A 26030-nucleotide genomic window follows, 5' to 3' on the forward strand; every position below is an offset into this window, starting at 1 on the left:
TTCTTCAGGAAATGCAGCAAACGCTTTTGAAGACACTCTTTCAAGTGAATTTCCTGGTTGAAGGTCCTGGTTGCAACAAAAATGTAGCTTTACAAGCAACTGGTACAGATAGCATGCATGCCAAACCAATGTTCCGAAAATCAATCATTTTCGATCAGCCGTGCTTTACTGCATTCAGAGCCAAAAAATCGAAGCAGTCAATTTTTCCTTCTCTTACCAAATCATATAAACAATCATGCATGACAACGACGCTTCTGTATTTGAAACATTCCCGCAAAACATGATGTAGTAAAGAAGGACGCAGACTATCAGCAACGAACGTCTCGATGGTGATTGCCTTCCTTGATGACTTTCAACCTTTTAGGATCATTGCTGATATACATATATCAGTTTTGAGCGATCTATGTAGGCTATCAGATGATTTTTTATTTTTCGCTTTGCGTAGAAGGACAAAATCATGACTAGTTAACCGCAAAGAACTGTCCAGCATGTGCTACGGCTTTTTTGAACATGTGGTCCTGGTATTTCTTCAGATTTTTCCTTTTGAAACATTCATGATCGTATGGAAATACGTGAAACACATCAAATATATGCTTGTTGTGTTTAAATACGAGCACGTGGAGACAAAAGGAACCAACACCAATTTGTTGCACTTAGTTCAAGCTTCAATGTGGTTTATTAGTTTTAAAAATCCACTTGCACGTTTTTGCAATAAACGCTCGTGAAGTTGAGTAAAAATAAAACTGAAAGTTGCAATAACTTGGTTAGAAAACGTCGTAAAAAGCTAAAATCTTGTGCAAAACGTGTGATTTAAATGCCTCAACAAATGTTCAGAACATCTTATTCATGTAAATCCTCATCTAACTATAGTTAAGTTTAAAAAACTAACTTTTAAATAACTTTCAAAATAAAACCTTTATAACTCTGCTCTGAAAAGAGATAGAGTTTTGATGTATTCAACAAAGTTTCGTATTTTCACGTATTCTACAACTTTGTAGTATAAAATAAAGCTATATCTATTGAAATAAAAAAGTTAGAATTTTCAATTTTTTTATAGTGGACTTTGACTAACTTTTGATGCTTTCAAGTTATGAAGCATGTTTGAAGAAGCAAATGTTCTGAAAACACTTAAGAGATAAGATGAAAGACAGAGGCGCTACGAAAAAAGTTCCACTTTTAGCCCTTTCGGACCACTGTGAGCACTCGGAGGTATATGTATTCTAGCTTGAAACGAATCCTGATTGCTTTTCTTGAGCGATTTTCCGAACATTGTGCCAAACGATATATTTCTTAGCACACTTTGATAATTTAATATGCTAGAAAATGTCTGCAACCTTTCTCCTTCCGGTTGCTATAAAATACTCTTGTCCCGGAAGCTGTCTGAAGTCTGCCTGGGCTAAGGTTTCGTCGTCCATTATTACGCAATCTTACTTTGTCAACAATGTCGTATACAGCTTCCGAGAGCTTGTTTTTGCCGTAAGGTTTTGATTTTCATTGCGATTAGCAGTCACTATCTTCTTATAAGTTGATAGTCCGGTTTTTAAGCTTCATCCAGGGTTGTAGACGATATTCCCTACTCATTGGCGACATCTCGAACGGAAAGATTGGAGTTTAGCTTGAAAGTGCTAGCCACTCTCTTGTTCGTCACTGCGGCTCCCGGATTTCGATTTCTCCCAGATCCCGGCTTTCTAGTAGTCGAAATACTTTCTCCGAACACTTTTATTACTTTGGTAACGGTTGATATCGCCACATTCAATAATTTTGATATTTTTGCGTGCGTGTAGTTTGGATTTTCACGACGCATGTACAAAATTTTGTCGAAATACTTTCTCCGAACATTTTTATTACTTTGGTGACGGTTGATTTCGCCACATTCAATGATTTTGATATTTCTGCGTGCGTGTAGTTTGGATTTGGAGTTTTCACGACGCATGTACAAAATTTTGATTCGTAGTTCCTCTTGCTTTGACGCCATTTTGAAAACTAAAGAACTATGTCAAAAGCTCAAAAGAAACATCATTCAACACACACATACACACCTACAAAACGAAGGGTGTCCAGGTTTTTTGAATGAATGAATAAAAAAAACGGCGAATTTAAGTTGACCACTTTTTTATCCGAACACCCTTTAAATAGAGGCTGGGGAAGCGATGATAAAAGTTTGTTCAAGAATAAATTCACGTGAACAAACAAAACTTGACTACAGGAATAAGACAGGAAAATATTTACTGAATTATTCGCCTAATTGTGCATCAACCACTGCAATTGTACATCAACTAAATAAAGCAAAATTTAGGAAACAAACTTATTTAATTTAAGGGTGGTCCAAAATAGAAACCTGGTGGTCCAATATACCGACCAGAGAAAAAGCCTTGATCTTCGTAATGAACGGATAAAGCAGTCGAAAATTGTAACATGTACTTTTTTATTTCAGAAAACAACATAGCCAGTTCCCAAAGCGGTCCAAAATAGGTCCGTTACCCTATGCTTTGTTAAAATAGATAATTCCATTTTTAAGAAGTAACATTCTGATTGAGTTGTGGTCTGACTTCAAATTTGCGTGTCATCTCCATTAAGGACGCCCGCATAAATGAGGATTGTAAACAAATGTTTTCTGGAACATAATAACAGCACAAGAACAGGTTGATATTTCATGGTCAGCTTAATAAGCTTAGTGACAGCAAAAGAAATTTGAAGTATTTTCGGAAGATGTTTGCTAAGATGATGATGATTTGATGGACACGTTTTCTATAGTAAAAGTTCAAGGTTACCTTTTCCGGTACACGCCCATGGCTTTGAAGATAGCCGAGAAGCGCGAATGAGAGCGCTAAACAAAGGTGAACAGCCTTGGCGTGGCGCGGCGGGTTAGACCAGGAGAAAATTTCTTCTTTCACCAAATTGGCTTCTGGCACGGCAATCAGACGGTCGGGAAAAACAGTACTCTTTCAGGTCTCGAACGGTCCACACCGATTAAACTTGGTTGCGCGTGTTCCGTACTTATTTATTTGTGCCCGTTGCTGGAAGCCGATTTCTTGCGTGGAAATCGAAGAGTCGCGTTTTATTCGAAAAAACTATTTAAATCGAAATTATCAGGATGAAATATGTCGTATTTTTGGTAAGAATCCGTTTTCGTTACAATAAGCTACGATTAGTATTCCCGAGCATATGTGGCATCGCTGCTAGAAGAAGTGCTTTTTACAACAAAAAAATAATCTTCAAGACAACTTAGCGGGTTTTCCATTCAGCGGTCTGTTAGGTGCAGCAAATGAATCGTTGAACACATGTCTTGTTTTGCGAAATGAGTTAAGAGACTGGGTGAGGTTTTCGATTTGTGGAAAGTGAACAGCAAACGGGACTTCCGATGCGGACAAACTTGTCTAAGTGAAATGTGTTTGTGGGTCAAGTTGCGGCTCGGCTTGGCTTCGTTAGTTTTTTTTCATGTAGGTACCTACATGTGTGATACGGAACATTGTTTCTGGTTCATTTGGGTGGATCGAATCGATAGCCATCTCAACATCACCTATTTGAAAATAATGCCCACGATCGCCTCAATCAGCATAATCCTGAATCGAAAGCACTGCACTGGATTCGGGGCTTTCGTTGGACATTCTCGAAATTGTTCAGTAAAAGTGAAATTTGGTTTATGCCACTCCATTGGAACCTGTTCTTCGGCTCCCAGCACAGCGGGTTCGTAGCTGTGAATGTATCGAGGTCTCCTCCTGTCGCATATTCATTCTTGTTTTTCCGCTGCATTCATGAGGAAGCCTTCACTTTCTTCGGTTTGGGATTTGGGTGACGTGATATCCGAACGTTTGGACGACCATCCCACCAGCCCTATTGAGTGAGACATGTGTTGCATTCAATGGGTTGAGCCGTTGATGGATATAAATCGAATTTTGGGTCGTAGAAAGTTGAGTTTTTATAGTAATCTTACAAGATTACGAAAAAAAATGCAACACAAATTATTCTTCTTATGATTCTGATTTCTATGTTAAGAAACATTTTGAATTTTTAACCTCAGTTTCAACTCGTACAGAAATGATCTTGTTTGATATTGGTTAATGAAAAAGTTTAGAAAGAAACTCTTTAAAACTTCCATCACCAGCATCAGCACCATCAACAACATTCTCTTAAATTTAAACACAATTTTGCGGAAAAATAGTGTTATTTAATTTTAGAAAGCAGGAAGTTTGAATTTGTTATTTCCATGTTACGGTAATAATATTCAACTAGTACCTTGAACTTAAAAAATGCTAAAAAAATGATAAGCAATGTGAAGATAGTCAATCACCTTGGTAATTTATTTCTTCTAAACTTCGATCCGTCTAAAACTTCCGAAGCTTGAAATTTACGTACTGAAAGAAACATTAACCAATAAGTTTGTAAACTTAATTCTCTAACGTACTACGTACAGTACTTGGAATATTTTCGCTCAAAAAAAAAAGTGTTGATTCGCGAGAGCCGTGAAGAAGAACCGTACCCATGACAAAAAAAATCGTGTAAAAAGAAGCCGTGTTAGAAAAACTGAGAAAACGAATATCTAGCTAGTAATCGCAATATTAAACGTCAAAACCGATAAAAATTATCGGGGAGAAGCTAATTTTTTAAATAAATATAAATAAGTATATGCGGTGCGCCACACCAGGTACATATTTGCCAAACGGGACCGCTCCATTTTCTTACTCATCCAAATCGGACTTTTAAAGCTACGGGATGGGTGGTTTAGCAGGAATTCGTGTTGGCCCGCCGACAGTGCTCCGCGTGTGAGGATAACCTAAATTTTCCAACCTGATTTGCTTTGCTATCGCGCTAGAGAGAGCGTTAATTTGAGGCTGTGGGTTTTTATCTGCAAACATATTTCTGCTGTTTGAAGTACAGTTTTTTTATAGTTACGGTGTTTTATTTATAGTTACGGATTTGATTGTCTTTTAATTTTTTTTCATGCCATGAAAAAACAAGTTTTATTACCAAAAAATACAGAAACTAACATAAACTCGTGGCAACTTCCTCTAAATTAGAATATTTTTTAGACTCTGGACAACGTATTCTAAGTGTGGAGAACAAATTTCGAAGTTTTCTCCTATGTTTTGCAGTGAATTCTTAAGATGTTTCATAAGGTCTAATGGAAGCGCACACGATATCTCGAGATATGTTGATTTTTTTTATTAAAGATGAAAAACAAACTTGAATGATCTATCGAAGGCCAATTTTCAAATTCATAAGTGAAAATTGAACGAAATGTGCGGTTTTTGTAAAGCTCCCTGTCGTTTCTGCTAACAATTGCATTTTTTTTATTTAGAAATATATTAAAGAGTTGAAACGGCATGGAACTCAATAAGCTAGCTATCTGAATAAATGAAAGTTGTAGAAATCAAGGTAGGAATTAAAAAACCTTTATTTTATATGATAAAAACTATTTATAGAAACATCTGTGACATAATTCGAAATCAAATTTTTGAACTGAAGGCTCACTCCACTTTCCTTCACTGAACAGGCAATTCACAATAATATAGTAAATATCTAGTACGCAATTACGACGAGTGATGAAAAAATTGAATTTTGCAACAAATTCCATACACACATTTTTTAAATCTCAAGAAATATCTCTAAAATCTTTAAACAAAAAGCGCATCTTAACAAACAACCGCATGCGAACGACCTCGCCAATGATTGAAAATTTCTGATCGAGAAGGTCGTGGAATGTACTTTTTCTCAACTCCGCAATAAAATATCAGGTACGAAGCTTAATTCTGAAGGATATTTCGTCTTTTTTTGGCTGGGCCCACTGTGTTGTATTGGATGCGGAGACAACTGGAACCAGGGCACAGTGGTCCAAAATAAAAACACTAACTTTTATGTTTGAGGAGATAGAGACAAAATTTGTTCCTCAAAGTTGTAGATATAATCAAAATATTAAACTTTGCTGAAATAGTAAGAGCTTTATCTTTATTCTGTGCAAAGTTATAATGCTTTAATTGAAAACATACTTAAAATTTGTTTTTTTTTTAACTTTTGCTGGTATGAACTAACATAATTATGCCGTTCACAACATTTATTGAGTCACTTAATACGCACATTTTGCACTAGATCTTAAGTCTATACGACCTTTCCATCCGAAGTTTTCTCTATTTCAAGTATTATTTTTCCTTAATTCTACGAACTTCAAGGGTAAAATGGGCTAGTGAGCCAATAAACTTTATACCACATCTTAAAACTTGATATAAGTACTACAAATTTAGCCAAAAACTACTCGCCTCTATGCGCCCGTTTTTGAGTACGGTTGGTATAAAGTTGTTGAATTCCTAGTTTTTAACGAGAAAATAGAGATTGTTTCATCTAATTGAAATTGAAAGTAAGAATAACAAAAAAAATGATAAGTAGTTGCACGAAAACGTTTGAAATTTACGCTTTCAAATGGCTTCGCGAAATAAATCAGTAAAAACAAAAAAAAATAATAATAATAAAATAAAGCGACAATGATCCCGTAAATTGTTTCATCTCCTTTTTTAAGTTCTTTGTGAAGCAAAATTTTTTGATCAAAAGAAAAATTGAAAAATTCCAAACAGAAAACTTTTTTGTTTATATTATTCATAACCTTTCTGCTAAACCTTTCATCCGTTTAATTGATAATTATGCCAATCTGTGTTTATGTTTGCTCAAATAAAAATGTATAAAAATTAAACGGAAACAGTTACTTATCCAAGGAATATTTAAAGAAGGTACTGCCAAGGCAGCCCTGCTCTAGTATTGGTATAGGCTGAGACAATCATGAATTGATGTTACTTGTTCTATACATAAGAATTGTATATGGTAAACCGGTTGAATTAAAATCATGACAATCTGTTAACCACTCAATATTTACCATCTACACCTTCTTGAAGCTGATATTTTCTTCATTTTTGCATGTTTTAGCTTCTATGCGACATTGCATTCATTAGTAAATTGAGAAAAAAAACATAATGCAATCTTCAAAGGACCAAAAAACTTCATAACACAGTGAAATAGAGGCTTTACAACAAAATCAAAATGAAATTGGAATTCGAATTTGTTCTAAAACGTGTTTTTCTTTGAAATTCCTACCATTCTCACATAAATTCCGGATACAATCGATTTTGTGACACACATATTTTTTGGATCAAGATGATTTCATGATTTTTTGGATATTTGGCAATTGATAATTTTTCTGTCAATCATAGCAATCATTGCATTCCATGAAATGTTCCATCTAACGGCAGCTGATTACCACCCAGCAGGTGGAGCAATATAACGGAAGGCATTTGTTTCGAAATAAAGCTCTTTCTCAACAAATTCCATAATTTGCAAAACAAATTGTAGTTGTAGTTGTCCAACTCGGCAAGCCTCGTTGTATACATTTACGACTTACGGCCAAACATTCATTCGAGTTTTTAAGAAAAAACAAAAGCGATTATTTATTTCAACTTCCTCCTATTTCTTTCATCTGAATGTTTTTGAGTCGATTATTTCCAACCAGATGTGCAGTACCACTTCTGATTTTCAAGTATGAGTCTCTCGTCTATCCAAGATTTTAAGAGTTTATTTTCATCTCAGCGCGATCCTTTGCAGTTAAGGAAAAGGAAAGATCGGATGATTTTCAAAATGTTACCTAGGAATATTTGAAAACACATCAGATCAACGATAATCAAAGTATAAAACGATGTTTGTCAGCATTCTCCCGCCCGATCTACAGTGAAAAATACACGGATACAACTAAGATGATTTATTGAAACCAAGTTTTTGGTAATTGTGTAGCTTTTTCAACATAATTTTTTGGATATGCCTATTCGTCCGAATCCTTAGCTCAATTTATATGATATTTTAATACTTTTATTTTTTTAAGATATTTAACAGCTAACTGTCATTCTTCCCAACCCCATTTTTGAGTTAAGGAGAATCATTTAATTGTTTGATTCAGTAGAATAATTTAACCTAAGTTCATTTCTATTGAAAGCACTCGAACGTTTAATTGATCATCATATCAGAAGAATGCCTTGTCCAACATCCGCTTAATGCGACACAACATGCATACCAAACAAGAAAATCAAGATTAACTCTTTTGTACAAAGTAGTACCGTAATCCGGGGTAAGATTTATAACTTGTTTCAGTATATTTCGATTATTTTATCTGTTAAGGGGAATGTGGCATGTTTTAAATTTTTGAAAACCAGTACTGGACTCCTATGAACGTAAAACATGGATGAAGAAATTTATTAGAATCAGTCTCTATTTTGACGGCTGTAACGAGTTTTCTTGATCATAAAGGATACAAACCATCTTCATAATATTTAAAAATGCTAGTTTATCAGTTTTACCTTGATTTTTAACGTTTACTTTAAAAATATTTATAATCGAAAAAAGAACTATGATGCTGCCTACATTTAGGGGCAAAAAATTTAATAATTGCTAAATAGTTTGAGCTTCAAAATACAAATGAAATTTCACCTTCACACATTCCCCTAGGCCTTCCTACTATTTCCATTTTCATTTTTTCTTCAAAGTTAACGATTCGATAAGGTTCCTATCCATTTCTCCAAAACGAGCTTACTCTTGGAAAATGTCCTTATTTTTTAAATATAAAAAAATTATCATTAAATGACTATAAAAATAGCACTATAACTACTCATATTCAAAGAAAAAAGTTGTTATCTCACATTAAACAACCCGTTTGCTTCTAAATGTTTTTTGGTATCATCAGGAGAGCTGTTTGTAAGCCAGCCTAGGAAAAACATCTATTTTAAGACTTTGAAATAAGATTTTTACTAATAGAAAAAAAATGAAATACAAACCAAATTTTGTCTATTTGATAGTCAATTTATAGGCTTTCAAAAGTTTTCAAAAATTCAAACTATAGACTAAGTTATTGATGATAATGTGGAAAAAATTATTGTTGGTCAAATTTACCACGGTGATCAAAGTTACCCCGTTTTACGGTACACTATATTTAAAAAAGTTGTTTACAGAAACAATCATGTTTGGGAGTATTCCTTAACATAGAAGAACCATTAGTTGGATTAACTGGATCGGCAAAAATCTGGGGACTCAAATCCAAACATATTCACTGGATTTACTCCACAATAGGAAGACCAATTCTGGCCTATGAGTGTCTAGTGTGGTGGCAGAAAGGAGAAGTTGCAACAGTTCGGACAAAACTAAATCACCTTCAAAGAATGTGTCTTTAAGGGATGTCCGGATCGTTCACAACAACTCCTACTGCAGCACTAGAGGCTCTGTTTTCTATCAACCCTCTACACTGCCGTTCTAAGCAAGAATGTCCCATGTGACTTTTGGGTCATTTTCACTTTTTTGCTGGGAACGGTCTCATTTAGTGTTAACTTTCGAATAGAAACACAAACAAGTATACTTTGTTCTGAACTTATACGAAATTTTCATCAAGGTGGTTGTCTCTATGTTGATAGTTCTACGCAAGAATGTCACACTAGAAAAAATTCTATGAAAAATGCAAATTTTATAAAAAATTGTCTTAAGATGAGTTCAAACTGTTGAATTTAATGTTATTCACTGAAAAGAACACTAAAATAGAGCGCAGAGGAGGAGCGAGAAGCCTTGAGTGTTTTATTCAGAGAAATTTTTACTAAACACTTTTCGGTAGGCACTACTTAAAAGATCCATACTCAACTATACATTTTTATAAACAAAGAGGAACGTATTTCTCAAATTACGGTTTAGCATGAGTTTTTGGGAAAAAAAATAAACTACGCAAGCTTTTAAAATGATAGAAAAATTGTAGCCGTGTGACAGTTTTTCGTAGAACTAGCATCGGCATGCCTTCTGATTCTACGCAAAAGTGTCACACGGAGCATTTTTGGCTCTAATTTGCTGTTTTTTATGTACTGCTCCTATTCGCATATGAGTCCCATGTGTAAAAACTGCAAACCGAGAAAAACGCTGGTAAAGTTTGAAACTTGTTTTCATAAAAACAATCGTTTAAATCATTTGTTGGTAAAACCTATCAACAGTTCGGACAGAAAACACCTCAAAGAATACTTCTGTTTACTTTTGCGCTAATACTGACTAATAATTATGGAAAAATTTCAAAAAAACACTCATGTGACTCATATGCGAATATTCTTAACCCTCGAACAGAGATTATTCGCAAATAAGTCTCTGGTTCTAAAGTTATCGGTAAGTGGCAAGTACTTTTCTAACATATTTTTTTCATTTGTTTACCATTCTTTTTGATGACAGAAGAAAGTTATCGAAAGATCTTGATTCCAAACGCATTTCAATCAAGGTTTATTCGCCAAGTGGGATGTGTTTTCCAGTGTTTTTTTCAAAACTTTGTTTTCATTCGTGTGAAATTGCTGCGAATCATCATCATTTAATTCAATGTGTGTTACGGATACGTAGATAACACCGAACAAAAGTCTGCTGGATTCAAGACAAAGAAGGAGATTTCTTCTGGGAACATCTTCCTAGGTAATAAACGAAAACAGTGGTATTGATATTGTTGTGCATATAGAAAAAAGTATTGAAAAAGTTTGTTATTTTGTTACCGAAACAACACTTCAAGTATCATCCACCCGATCACACATTAGATCGTCAAAATTACCCACGAAGGAATTATCCTGACCGAAGACTGATCTATTGAGCGTTGTTCATCGGTTGATTTTTGTCGAAAAAATAATTTTGGTTACCAGTTACTTATTAATGTTTTTTGTGACTAAGAACAAAATTTCTTCGGAATCATTTCGCAACTACACGTTAAATTTTTATGTAAATTAATGTTGTTTTAAGCATCGAATTATTGATTTACTTCATTTTCTATCTATCCTTTCCTTCAATTGTAAGCTCTGGCGCTGAATTTTGGTCATGGGACTCATATGCGAATATTTTTCACATGGGACACATCAGGGGTCATATTTTTTTTCGAAATTTTGGGAACAAACTTCGAATAAAAACTTGTTTTATAGGTAAATTGGAGCACAAAGAAGCGTTTTCCATCGATAACTCAAAAACGGTGAAAATGCACATGGGACTCATATGTGAATAGGGGCAGTGTAGGAAATGTAATTTTTTTGGCAGAAAACATTGTAAAATGATTAACTCGAACTGTTCACTACGAAAAACCTGTCGGTGAATTTTTATTTTGAGAGAAAAATTGGAAATATAGCTGATATTTCAATCGCGTTTTTCTCGTTTGCACGTTTTTCCACATGGGACAATCTTGCTTAGAACGGCAGTACACTTGTTCCTAAAACAGGAAGCCTTCTCATGTGCTTTTCGTCTACAGGCAGTTGGGTTCTGGCTGTTCAGAAATATCGAAAGTTTAATTTAGTGCCAAACGATTTAACACTCTCAGGTAGTTTTCCCTACATGGCCTTTAAAGTCCAATTTCATTCTCCTCAAGAATGGTTATTAGGTTTCGTAGAGGACCAAATGTCCTCACATATTGTATTTTAAATTGACGGTTCATTATCAAACCGGAGTGATGCACCCCAAAAAGAAAATTATGTTCAGAACAATTTATTTTTGTTCAGATAGACAAGCAGCTATTAAATCACTTAGTGCTTCCAGTTCTAGATCAAAACTGGTAATTGTGCAGACCTGTCCGGAGGTCTGCAACCCGGAAGCAACACCGGTGAGCAACCCGATCTCGAACTGCCGAGGAAACTGTGCGCTACTCGGCTAGTACGCTTGCTGGCCGACTGACTGACCGACTGGTTCACTGCACGCTTGTGACGAATGACGCGGTATCGGGTTAATTCATTCACACAGTAATCTCATGCCGGAAAGCAATCGAAGAACTTGCTGAAGGAAACGGATTAAAACCTTCTATGGGTACCCGAACATAAAGGAATTTTTGGAAACAAGCGCGCCGACGAACACGCCAGAGCTGGATCGGAAAAGGAATTTTTTAGACGAGAGCCGGCTGTCCCAAATCTCCATGTTGTTTCAGAAACCAAATTCAAACTTGGTCCTCTAACCAGCATGAACGATACTGGGAAGAGTTGGACACTTATCGCCAAACAAAATTATTTTTAGAAAAATCATCTCCAATAATATCGAGTTAGTTGTTAACTTTAAGTAAATCTCATTGCAGCTTCTGATCAGAGCACTCTTCGGTCATTGTAGCTCAACTACCACATGCCCAAAATTTATGAATTATCAACATGTGTCAAACATTTCTGTAAAAGTTTTTTTTTTATTTAGTAAAAATTTATTTAGGCAATTTACTTTTAGGCAAGTTTCTCTGTGCCGAGTAATCCACTTAAATTAAATTATAAAATGGAAATTGGGAATGATAAGGAAAGGGGAAGGGGTATGTTATCGGGGCTTGCGAATTTGTTGTGCGATAGTACTCGCACGGAGATCATAATTGGTCCTTTCATCACTGGTAACTTCATTTGCTGAAGAAGGGTGAGAAGGGACCTGTGGGGAACTGAGAGGATTTCCTTCGACGATAACATTTTTATCCATAGCTTCTACTGGTGATGAAACGATCTTCTTCCGAGGCGGAGAAGCGCAATCCGTAAAGTTAGTCTGCTGCGTAGGCTGTGCTATTGTTGTTGGCTGGTGGTGAATTTCTTTCTGCTAGGTGATTTGCTGCTGTTGTTTTTTCCTTCGGTTTGTGTTTTCTGCTGCGGTGTGTTGGTTGAAGTAATAGTCTGTCTTTGCTGATTTTTTGTAATACAGACCCCGTTCGATTTTGGCAACACGCCCGTACATTTTGTGTTTTTTCAGTTATTTTTACAAAATAACTTTTACCATTATCAAAAACGATATTTTTAGTCAATTCTCAACCATTTGTATTCATTTCTATTTTTTTTATCATGTTTTTGATGCATTTTGCACTTTTCTTGTTTTGTTTATAATTTTTGTTATCATTTGTCATACTTGCTGATTTTGTCATTCTTCATCATTTTTTAGTTGTTTTTTTTTGTCATTTTCAGTCTTTTGTTTGGATTTGATTTTTAACTTTTCATCTTTTTGTCATTTTTGAGTACTTTATAAATTTTTTAAAAAACTTTTGTTTTTATTGTTGCATTTAATCACCATTTCAGAACATAGAAACGTATTTATGGTGTTTGTCAAAATCAAAATGGTCCTGTTATAACGAAAACAAAAAGGTAATGTTGTTTATAAAAACCGTTCGATTTTGGCACATGTGCCAAAATCGGATGTTGCCAAAATCGAATGTTGCCAGAATCGAATGTTGCCAAAAACGAACGGGGTCTGTACTTGCGTAAGTTGGTAATGCATTTCTATTGGTTACGGCTAGTTTACGGGCGGACGAAATAGAAATATTGCTGTCGGTGCTTAGCTTAAGAATTGCTTCTTCTCTTCTCCATATCGGGCATTCACGAGCAACGGGAGCGTGTTGTCCTTTGCAGTTTTGGCAAAACGGTTTGGATTTCGATGTGCAATTATCGCTTGCATGCTGACCAGAGGAAACATTACAGGCTGTTTCATTATGGCAGCGGCTCTTCGGATGACTGTACTGTAAACAGTTTCTGCAGAGCAATGGTTGGGGATAGTGAGGGCGAGTACGTACACGAAGGAGACCAAAGTCAATGAACTCGGGTACTACTGTTGAGTTGATGGTCAAAACAAGTGTGGATGTACCTTCTATTCCTTTTGGAGTTTTTTTTGTTATTCTGCGAACCTCCGTAATGTCTTACGGAGCCAGTTCCTTTTTGAGTTCTTCATCCGTCATTTCGTCCACTTCTGAGCATCGGATAACAAATTTACGGAAGTTCAATTTCGGATGGCGCAGAATCTCGATTGGAGTATCATCGAGAAGATGCTTTAAGGAAGCAATTTACCAATTGTTCTTTCTCTCAAAAAAGGCACTTTCTATTTTTCCTGCATGCTGCTCGATTGTTCTGCCGATAACAAACGGATTTTTTGGAAAATTTACTCCTCTAAGTCCTCGTAAAACAATGGATCCGATAATAGATAATAATCCGTCCATGGACGTTATTTGGATTCATCCATTCCGGTACCGTTCGACTGGGCTTGTCACCCGGTGACGGGCTCATCTTCACAACTTTTGCACTTTACGCTCAAATAATCAGAACCTTTTGACGCGACGAGAGAGAAAAAACCATCCGATCGCGTTGAAGGCAGGGAAACGAATGGGTTCAGTCAAAGCTATTCAAAAAGTTGATAACATTTTTGTAAAAAGAATGAATTTTAAAACAAGTTTATACTTCGACAACTAATAACATGTTAAACGCCATGTGTTTGATACTTATAATTTATTTCAATAAATTTTAAAGGACATTAACAGAATGTTTATTATAAATACATACCTGCATAAGTCCTGGATTCAATTGACTTTCTTCGTTCACATTGATGACCGACCTTTTTTTTACTTTTATTCAAAACGGCAACCCCAGCTCATTGCTTCACCAAAACGTTATGAAGTGAAATAATCTGGAGATTTATAACATTATCCGTGTAGGCTGTAACAAATTTCAACGCAGATTCCCATTGAGATGCCCTGGAGAATGAATAAACGATGTGAATAACCTGAAGGCCTGTTTTTATTCCAGATCGTTTCATTATTTTTTAAAGAAATTTAATAGCAAGTTGTCATTCTTTTAAACCATATATTTATTTTTGTTTGTAAAGAAATGAATCCAACTGTGTTAGATGAAATTTCAGGGACTAGATAAGAGAAAATCGATGTTGAAAAACATGCGAAAAAAATTCGCCTTGTCTCCCGGTAGGACTTGAACCCACATCTTGCGCCTCTCCGGGGCCCATGTATTAAAATTCTACTACAGGAGACCAACCTGGCGTATGAATACTGGTTGAGTGTCGATGTCTATCGGAATGAAGGGATCTAGTCCCTGTCTAGTCCCTATCTCGTCCCTGAAATTTCATCTAACACAGTTGGATTCATTTCTCTACAAAAAAAAAGTTTCGCTGACTGAATGTTTGAGTCAAGACACATCTCTGGGTCGCAGTTAAGAAAAAAACCATATATTTATTTTTATGGATTTTGTGCTATAACATGGCATACAATATCTATTTTTGTCTTGTAACAAAGATTTATTGTATGAAAATATCAATTAGAAAAAGGTCTTCTCAATAAAATTGAAATAATTTTTGTTTTGAAATTTTTATAAAAAAAAGTTTTGTTTTAGGCCTGATATTTATTTTATGTTTAATTTGTGTGTAGTGTATATAAAAAAGGACAAAAATTTGATGTGAAATCATTCAATTTTGTTTGATTTATTCTTTACAGACTTTGATGATATGTTTCTTTGATTTTTAAGTACAATTTTGGGGACCGATAATTATTGTGTATTACATTTCCCTATCTATCTTCTATCTTTTCTTCAAAAAGTGAACTAGATATAAGCACACAATTGTAATCAAACAAAACGAGTTTGGCTCCTTTAAGCCTAAAGGTATGAGCCGTTTCAAGTAAAGAAATTACAAAAAAAATTATTGTGTATTAGACAAGAATCTCATTAACGTATACCTTTATCTTTTCAGTTGCTTTTCGGTTACGCCGTGATAGTCCGTTCTGACGATTTACTCGACTCGGAAGAACCTCCAGAGGGGTTTGTAAAAATAATTGATGCATGTTATTCCGATGTATAAACAACTATTCTTTTAGATATTATGCCTTCATCGAATCACCATCGGCTGTGCCTCCAAAGGTACGCTCACCTCCTTACACTCACATCAATGTGGACTGCAAGGATGCCACCAATCCGAAGCCCTACGTTTCTGCCAATAACCTTTGCGGTGATTTGAACAAAGGGAAAATTCCACGCAATCCGATGCGTCAGGTCGTTTTGGGGGAACCTTACCCATTGTAAGAAATCAATTTATATTGAGCTGTAATCAAATGTTTGAGTAACGTTTTTTCCACAGCGAGCTCATCCGTAATCAAACTCTGAAGTTCCTGTCCAAGACGTTGCCAGTTTTGAAAGCTGATGATACGCTACCCAAAGTAACACAAATCATTCCCGAAGAACCGGTGGAGCAGTTCGATGACAACGGGTAAGAAAGATAACATAAATTTGTCATTGACGATTCTTATTTCTCGATTCTAATTCCAGCATCGGTCGCCGTATGGGCAAAGGCATTCGCATGACTGAAGAATACAAAGGTGAGGAAGAACCAAGGACGCCACGAAAATTCTGCGATGGAGGCGGTGTATTCTGTGCTCTGTATCGTGCGATTCAAGGTGAACCTATCAGTAGTAAGTTGGTCGCTGAAAGGCGTGAAGAAATTCCTGGAGCGTATCCACCACCTCCAAGGTATGAAGGTCCTCCGACTCCTTGCCCAGCAAAGGTCGAATATGCTACGCCAGTGTTTGCCAAGAACTATCAAGGCTCTTGGCGCTATGTAGTTCAGATTCCGTACGAGGGATACTTCACTCAAACCGTCGAAGTAACGCGTTGTCTGCAGGCAAGATGTCACTACCTAGACGGAGGATGTCTTTCATCGCCTCGTTGGGTAAGCCTATTGGTTGCGGAGATATTCTATCCCAATGCTGAAGACTACACAACAACTACCTCAACGACTACTGCTCCGTCAATACAAGACTTCCAGGCGTATCAACAGTATTTGCAGAAACGAGCCGGTCTGCCAACAGCTTCTGATTCGTCTTCTTACGAAACCAATAGCAATCATGCTACTCGCAAGCAGGAACAGCATTGCGATGGTCACGACGAAATCGGATGCTTCCAGGTGCGTTTGTACTACGACTGGTTCCTGATACCCGGCTCATGCAAATGCTGGAGACCAGATTACTTCTCAAAATATGTCAGGAAACGACCAACACCGGAGCTGTAGAATAAAGTATCATTTTCTCAATGAGCATTTTTACGTACGAGTGTTGAATGGACTGCATAAGGTTTATTTATTTATTTATTAACTTATTTTTGTCTTACAATAGCTGTGTAAATGCTGGAGATTCAAGTTGGAGCTTATTCGGGTATATTGAAACTCGCGTGCCGCTCTGCTTGTTTGCGAATGGCTCGTGTACTTTCTCATCTATCTTTCCTGTACTTTTCCTTTCTTCCTCTTAACGATTCTATTGCTTTCACTATATCACTACTGGGATTTGGTTCTTTACGGGAGAATGAGTATCACTCAACTGCAATTGCGCACATTGTCGCGCACTCTTCCAGTCGGATTTATTTTTAGTTCACAAGGGTTCTAAGAGTATGACTGACCAATTATTTGGAAAACAATATTAAAGGCTCTTTATAAGAAGACTACTTGTAAGCTATTCTAGTTTATTCAAATGAAAGCTCTTTAACTAGATTAAACTTGATGAAAGTGCAGCATATCATATAGTGTATTTGTAAATAAAAATACTTTTTTTAAAACAACAAATATTTACATTATCACATTTTTACTATTTACTGAAAGAAATACTTTATTTTTATTATAAACAGCTGTGCTGTTTCCATATGTCTTGAGAAATTCAAACAATGTATTTATTCATTTTTTAGTATCATACAGCAGGGCCTGAATTGATTCTTTCATGAAATGATGAACAAACCTGGCCTTTTAAAAGGCAACACGAAAATTTTCAGTGTAATATTGTATAATACAATCGATAGATTGAATTATCAATTAGTATTGAGATTACACTGAAAAGAAAACAAATCCATAGGCTTTTGATTACAAAATTTTAAAACACAGCTCAAGAAAATAAAATTTAAATTTTTTAGAATCAGAATTTACTATCAGAGTTTAGAATCAGATTCAGAATCTTAGTTCACATTCAGAATAAAAGTTAAGAATCAAAATTCAGAATCAGAATTGATAATTCGTAATTCATAATTAATAAACAGAATTAATAATTTATCAGAACTCAAAATTCAGAATCAAATTTTATAATCAAAAAGCATAATTAAAATTCGTTTTTTTTATTCAGATATAGAATTGAGAATTCAGAATAAGAGCTGATCATCTTAATTCACAATCAGAATTATAATCGAAACTCAAAATTAAAATCAGATATTAAAATCAGAATGCAGAATTTCTCACTAAGAATCATAGTAAAAAAATTGTAGGCAGTCAGAATATTTATTCAGAAATCATAATTTTCAATTTAAACATCGAATAAGAAATTGATTAACCCTTATCCGTCCCTGATTTTTTTACCCGTTATAGCCCCTGGAGTGTCAATTTTCTACTCCTCGCTTAAAACGTTTTAACTTTGCGCTGCTACGATCAATTTTTAACTTCAGCTTTCATGAACTCTGAAGCAATATTTTTTTGAGTAAATCATATGTGACTAACGGTAGTTTTTGCACTGATAAACAGATATAACTCTGCATCACATTTCCATCAACCTTAGGTTCGTGTCTAAACTGCTTAGAGCATCTGTATTCGTGGTCTATTCTTGGGTCTTAGAACATCTGTATCCGTGGTCCATTCTTGGGTCTAATTTATACAAGAATTGAATCAACGAAATAAGATCCAGTCCAGTGAAAAAACAGGCAACCCCACTCGTTCTCAAACGGCTTAGAACTACGTAAAATTGGATCCAAATTTCATCAATTTTGGAGCAATCCTTATACCAGTTTTAAAAAAATGTGAGATGAAACTGGCATAATGGAACACGGATGCGGTTGCTCGGGTTGAAATTTGGGTCTAAACCGGCTGTTTGGACCACGGATACAGGTGCCTCATTTGAAGAAGCGAACCAAAGAAATTAGATCCGAACCTATGAAAAAACTGGCAACTGCACTCGTGTTCCATTAACTGTCAAACAGTTTAGAACTGCGTCAAATTGGATCCAAATCTCATCAGTTTTGGATCAATTCTTATCAACCAGCTTTAACAAAAGTTGAGTTTAAACTGGTATAATGGATCACCAGTGCGGTTGCTAAGGTCAGAATTTGGGTCTAAACTAGCTGTTTGGACCACGGATACAGGTGCTCTTAGTAAGTGATTAATGCACTGGTTGTGATGGCGCTAGTATTCAAAAATTACTCCACGTACTCTAATGACACGTAGAAAAATATATGGAATTTTCATTTCCTACCGAGCATTTTCAGCCTGCTTCAATTTTTCTGCGTGTAAAAGTATACGTTGCTATGGAGTTCATTTTGTGTTTTGTTTTCTTTCGAGCGAAAAAAGGTCCCGATGTTTGAAATGTACTAGATTCTCTGAGCTTTCAAATTTGAGGAACAAAATTTGATACATACCTTCATATGAAAATGGAATCTTCGTATTTGAATCATATTTCAATCATTGGAATAGTATAATTAGAAAAAAAAAGAATTTCATAATTGATTTGAAAATGAAGTTCATCATTTTTTAATAAATTATTTTAGCAAATGTATAAGAGTCAAAAATTTAAAGATTTTCAAAGCAAAAATATACTCTTTAAATTGTCTGAAATTTTCTTCAATTTTCCCCTTTGGATAAAATTTTCAATAGTTCAAAACACTTTGGTACCTATTTTATTTTTACGGCTTTATCGGTGAATTAAAAAAAAACATAGATGAATTTTTAAAATTTGAAAAAAAAAAACAAAATAGTTGATCCGTGCTGAACAAAAGTCAAGTATGTGATGTAAATGCCTTTTAAAATCATGTTCTATCCAACTATAATTTACATGAACAATATTTACGAATTATATAAATTAAATGATTTACGAAAAAATCGAAATTTAGTTATTGGAATCATTATATGATCGGGAAAACGAAGCTTTGGGAATGATGAACTAGTTGGCGCCAGGTGTTTTAGGCGATCAATAATTTTCAACTCCGCAAGCTGAGTTATACCTGCTTATCAGTGGTTTTAGTAAGGGATATTTTTTCGGATTTTTTATTTTAGAAGTTTAATTGCAAGGAAGCAAATGAATCTTTCTATTGATGTGTTCAAAAAAAATTATAGCAGTGGAAACGATTTAGATCTATCTTACTTTAGGAGTGTCAAATTGACACTCAAGATCTGATAGGCTTTCAGGGAGCGTCCAAAAACTAATGATGCAAAATAAAAGATTTTACCTATATATTCATCAGGGCCCCCCGAAGGAATTGTTTTGTTTTGAAGCGCCTGAAAAAAGTAACAAGCCTTAAAACTTCCAATAGTTTCATATTCACAATCAACAGCTGATTAGGATTTTCAACCCTAATCCGCTCTTGACTGTCACACTATTGGAAGTTTTAAGGTTTATACTTTTTTCCAGGCGCATCAAAACAAATTGACATTGAATTTAATTCATTTGAGGTTATACGTATGTATTAAACATAAATTGGATTTAAACTCAAAACTTATATCAAGAAGAATTCATGATTTTTTGTACCATTGTACTCTGATATTTCCTCGCTCAAAGTCTCAGTCTATACTTTGAGATTTGCAAGTCACAGGCGTTTTCAATATATGGATTATAATAAGAATATGAAAAAAAATATAAGAAAGCATCCTGAATTTATGTTTTTTATTCAGATTCGAAGTCTTTAAACTTATTTCTTTAGTAGAGATCAATCAAAACAAACCTAAAAATTGCGATCCTGAATTAAAAACTCAGAATCATAATTCATTTCAAAATTTGAGCTTTTCAGAATTATTTTAGCACGTAGCCTGGCCGGGAAACTCCGGGCAATTTTTTTTAAACCTAGCAAAAACCGAGTTATAGTTTTAAATCTAACATTCCAAAACTCGGGTAATATCCGGGAAAATTTGAGCAAATTTTAGGCTATAATGAAAAATATATTAGGCAAAAAGTGAAAAAAAAAAAATTGAAATTTAATGTATTTGTCGAAGCAGCGTTCAATTCGTTTAAGGCATCCGAAAAAAATGGTTTATTTGGATAAAACAAACTTAAAAAAGAACTTTTCGGGCGTATAAATCAAAACTACGGCTTTTGATCAATTTACCAATTTATGTATGTATGTATGTATGTATGTATGTATGTATGTACCACCAGTGGCTGATAGATCTTTCGACCCGAGCCGGTACGGGAAGTCTCGATCGCACATTCAAATATTGTTCATGCTTAACTCTATAAGTATCGACTAGCTCAGGCGGCTACTTTGTCAGGGTCGGCTTCCACTAGCTAGCAGAGAAACAACAACAGGGTGGACAAGGATAAGGGTACGGCAACCAAAGAATTTCCAATAATATGGGCTCTCGGAGAAACTAACAAAACCTGATTTTTCATTTTATACGTTTATTGGAAAGACATCACAACATAAGGAATTAGGGAGTGCGTTGCGGCCGTTGACGTCCTGGTCCCGGAGCGAATTCCCATGGTTTCAGCTGAAGTAGTTTGAGGTTAGGTTGATTGAAGACAGGTGGAGGGCTTGGGTTGATTGAAGACAGTCCAAAATGGTTGACGACGAAGTTCTTGAGGGTGGTCAGGGGGTAAAGAGCTTGAGGGTTGATGGTGGTAATGGGCAGACGACTCAAAACTTGGTTTTGGCAAACGGAAGAGGTTGAAGGTGGTTTGCTGACAGATTGACGACTTGGAGGGGGGGCTTAATGACGAGCGGAGCCACACACCACAAAAGGTTTGTCAATTTTACCTGTCTTCCTTTTCTGCCACGTGTTGGAATTCTGGTCGTCCAGAGCCCGAGGAGGCCGCACAAATGGCTCGGATGTTCGTAGTGCCCCTTCTTCGCCCCCTGACGTCCTCGAACGGTCCACGACTGCCGCCAGCACGAACCTTCCGGCTCGCAGTAATGTTGGTTACCCGGTAGTCCTTCCGGCCACGTGCTTCCGAGATAGTCGAAAAGGTGGATGTCGGAAAAGCACGTCCTTTCGATCGTTCCTCCTAGTTGGCGTCCGGAGTCTTGACCAAAGAAGGAATCCGGTCAGGCTGAAACAGGTCCGATTAAAGACGGAACGGACCTTGAGCTCGAACTATCTGGATCCACACGCGCTGCTCTTCCTTTTACTTGAGCACAAATTTCACGTGAGCTGGGAGTGATTTAAAAGGGCGACTTCACTCTTCGAGCGTTCAGCACTGAATGCCCGCTTCCTTTCCCAGTTTTTTCTTTCAGCCTCCTACTCTCCAAACTTCGCCCGATTCTCGCCCGAGTTTCCGGCTGTCAGGTTGTACTCGGCGATAGAGTTGGGAGCTCCTGGTTGTTGAGTTCGACTGGTAAGGATGGAGCTAGGGTGACCAAAGACACAGAATCACATCATGTTTGCACTATCGGACCACGGAGGAGCCCGCATCATGTCAATCGGACCGGAGCACCAGTCATTAGTATGGCACTAAATCGTGTCCCTGGACTCTCCTGTCTCAGGGACGCCCCAGCCAGATGATCTCCGTGGTGCAAACACGACGTGAGACCGACCCTACAATCAAAGCTAACACACACATATATTCATAAACTTTAACAATAATAAAGAGCCAATTGAAATATATATAAAAAAAGAATACAATGCAAATATTGAAAAGAATATCTTGAATTGTCTAATTAGACATATAAATGGAAATCGTTTAGAGTGCCATTGTTACCGTTCGACGGTAACAATTATCCCCCTCCACAGAAAAAAAATACAAAGTATTTTTTTCTGCTTTTTTGATCTCCGTGCAATTTCAATCCAACCCATGAGAATCATTTTGGCGCTTCATCCGGGAAGTTTATTTTTTTATATTTTTTTTTAAATTTTTTAATTTTTTTTTTTTTTTTTTTTTTTTTTTTTTTTTTTATCTACAACCTAATTTTGCTTAATTCATCACTTGTTTCATTATAATTTAATTAATTCAAAAGTTTACCAACATAATTATCATTATTCCTTATTACTATTTGGTTTTTATCTAATTCTTTATTTTGGGAATGTATTATCCTATAAACTACTTTATAACTTAACCTACCAAGTTTCATTCATGCTTTCAGTGGTATATATATATTTTTTTCTTTCATTCGCACAACATTTATACGGGCCCGTAATAACATTCATTCACACATTCAATCTTCTTTCACTCATTCATTAGATACCGCTGCATAAATATTATTTAATATCCCTAACCTAAATTCTCAATGAGGCTTATTCAACGGCCTTCATTGGAAATGTTCTCATCGAAATTAAAGTAATTTTCCTTACTCTAATTCTCAATGTGGCTTATTCAACGGCCATCATTGGATCCTTTTGCATTATGAAACTTCAAATTTAAGAGCTCTATCATTCTTAAACTCTCAATGTGGCTTATTCAACGGCCATCATTGGATCTGATTTTACTCTGTGGATTTAGTTACAACTTTCTTCACGAGATTTTAGTCCTACTATGCAATTTGATTTCCAAATATGATATTTTAGGTTATCCCTGAAGTGATTAATCCCAACAATGGGCAGGTTTTATTTTCTTTGAAAAATCTACGATTATTGAATTCTTCTATTAATAATTATTCTTGCTCCTAAAACTTGTATGCAAGTCGACCTACAGTATTGGTTGCGACATTTCGAAAGCTTTTCCAACACTATTTTCGCCCGAGTTGATCTGTCAGTGGAAGTTTGTTTTGCTTTGTATTTTCGCGGCAGCGGAACGAGAATCGTTCCTTTTCAGTTTGTTGTGAGGAAGTGACGACCTGTACTTACCGAATTCAAGTTAATTCAGGTAAGTTATTGGGTTTATATGCTACATGGAAGACCCCTAATCCGTTTATATTCCAGGGAAGGAATCCCCTAACACGGCCAGTACAACAAAGATGATACGATTCATGACGGTGATCGCGACGAAATCCGGTAAGTAATATTTACATTTTGTTGTTGTTGTTTTATCCATTCCGTTTTACCCTTTTCGTTTTAGGTGTTGATAGAGTGAACCGGCTAATATATTCTATGTTATGACAATGAAATTTTTGTGGGAATAAATCGAACGGGATGATGAACCATTAATGACGCGTTATGAATGGAAACACAAGAGAAATTCCTCACTAAGGTTTCAAGTGCTCCGCAGGCCAAATGCCTAATGATTTTCCCTCTAAATCTTCGATTTCATAGGACGATGAACCGACTTTTCGTACAACTCGCGCGGGAATGTACTGCGGTCCATATTTCGCGTTATAATTGTCGGCCGCACTCGACTGCTTCATGTTACGCCGGAAAATGACCTGGCCTACTTCCAATGCTTTTCCGTATTTACGATGTCGTAGATTATAGTTTTTTCTTCCTTCCTCATGCGCTTTACGTAGGTTTTTCTGAACTAATTCATTGATTTGATGAAAAAGTTGTTTTTGTCTAGCTTGTTGCTCGTCGAGAGTTAATTCTGACTCGGACCCGATTCGGTTGTGATCTGTTCCCTGAAGGACGAGTTCATAGCCATGAGTGGCAAAGAAGGGAGTAACTTTCGTTGCAGAGTGTACGGAGGAATTTATTATAGCCTCAATCTCGGACAATTTCACATCCCAAAGCTTTTGATCCCCCCGGGCGTAGGTTCTAATAGCAGCATTGACTGTTCGATTTACCCTTTCCACTGGGTTGGCCTGGGAATGGTATTTCGAATTCAGCCAATGCCGTATGTTGAACCTTGCCAGTAGGGATCGAAATTCTTTCGATGTGAAACAGGAGGCATTGTCAGTGATCATAACTTTGGGGACAGAGTTCCGATAGAACCACTGGTCACGAATCGCGATTGAAACGGCTGCGCTATCTATTCTGCGAAAGGGCAAGAGCATGACCCATTTAGTGTGTAAGTCGACAGTGGACAAGATATACTGATGTTGCTTCTTACTGCGTGGGAGCGGCCCGATGAAGTCAACGGCTATGATTTCCCACGGGTGGGTGGTAATCCGTTGTTCTCCCATGGGCGGAGTTAAGGATATATTGGGCGCCTTACATTCTTTACAAGTTATACAACGGGATACGTAATCCCGAACCTCTGTAGCCATTCTTGGCCAGTAGAAATTCTGACGAATCCTAGCTAAGGTTTTCTCAAAGCCGGTGTGCATGGCCTCATCATGCGAATCGGTGATTATGGCCATACGTTCGGAAGGTGGTGGAATTTGTTTCCAATCATAGCTATTGTCGTGAGGATCCGAAAAATTACCAACGAACTTATAAAGGATGTTATTATGAAATCTATAATCGACATGTTCATCTGGATTGTTTAAAACATTGTGAAGAAGTTCTTCATACCAATCTCCTGGAGTCCTTACGGTGACTGCCGAAACACTCCGGGAGAGCGCGTCAGGGACTATATTTTCCTTTCCCTTTCGATGAACAATTGACATATTGTAGTGTTGTAATTGCAAGCACCATCGGCTGCACCTGGAGGCTGTTTTCCATTTGGTGGACATTAAATGGGTCAACGCTGAGGAATCCGTCACTAGGGTAAAGTGCGATCCCTCAACGTAGCCTCGGAACGCCTCTATCGAAAGAAGGGCTGCCAAGGCCTCTTTCTCGCAGGCGTGATAATTCCGCTGGGGTGTAGTAAGCTTATGAGAATAATAAGCGATAACGTGTTCTGCCCCATCTTGCAATTGAGTTAATACGCCAGCGACGGCGACGTCACTGGCGTCCGTTTGAATTGAAAATTCCTGGTTAAAATTTGGACACGCGAGAATGGGTGCTGAAACTAATTTTTCCTTTATAAGGCTGAACGCGTTTTCAGCCTCTTCCGACCAACCGAGGATTTTAGATTTGGTCTTGAGGAGGTCTGACAAAGCCGACGTCACTCCACTAAAGTCGCCTATGAAGCGTCGGTAGTAGTTTGCCATTCCTAGGAACCTTCGGAGTTTGGTGATCGTATTTGGCCGCTCAAACTCTACGATGGCACGAATCTTCTCCGGGTCGGCCCTCAAACCGTCTGTCGAAAGCAGGTATCCTAGGAATGGCAGTTCTGGTAATCCAAATTTAGATTTGTTAATGTTGATGGCTAGATTAGCGGATGACAGTCGTTGAGCTACATCTTTTAGAAGTCGTGCGTGATCCTCGAACGTCTCCGTGACTATTATAATGTCGTCTAAGTACACGAAGACGTTCGGTTCCAGTTCACCATGTCCCAGAACTCGGTCCATGAGACGGGATAGGGTAGCTGGACTGTTAACTAGCCCAAAGGGGAGTCTGGTGAACTGAAACAACCCCTTGCCCTGGACACTAAAAGCGGT

At 36.7% G+C, this 26030-nt stretch overlaps 1 protein-coding gene across 3 annotated transcripts in view; it reads left to right on the top strand.

Annotated features, from left to right (window-relative positions):
• The window catches only part of LOC129751095 (uncharacterized), a 41513-nt gene extending 24170 nt beyond the window's left edge, over positions 1 to 17343 (top strand). For 2 of the 3 annotated variants that reach the window (XM_055746387.1, XM_055746388.1), the window contains 4 exons: positions 15487 to 15554; positions 15611 to 15811; positions 15871 to 15999; positions 16059 to 17343. In XM_055746387.1, the coding sequence (XP_055602362.1) occupies positions 15487 to 15554; positions 15611 to 15811; positions 15871 to 15999; positions 16059 to 16797 (1137 nt within the window). In that variant the 3' untranslated portion in view covers positions 16798 to 17343. Of the gene's footprint in view, positions 1 to 2919; positions 3116 to 15486; positions 15555 to 15610; positions 15812 to 15870; positions 16000 to 16058 lie in introns of those variants that run through there. The other variant, XM_055746386.1, reaches the window with a different exon arrangement.
• The last annotated feature ends 8687 nt before the right edge of the window (positions 17344 to 26030 follow it).

Source organism: Uranotaenia lowii, chromosome 3, assembly GCF_029784155.1.
Source record: "Uranotaenia lowii strain MFRU-FL chromosome 3, ASM2978415v1, whole genome shotgun sequence".
NCBI classification, from domain to species: Eukaryota; Metazoa; Arthropoda; class Insecta; order Diptera; family Culicidae; genus Uranotaenia; species Uranotaenia lowii.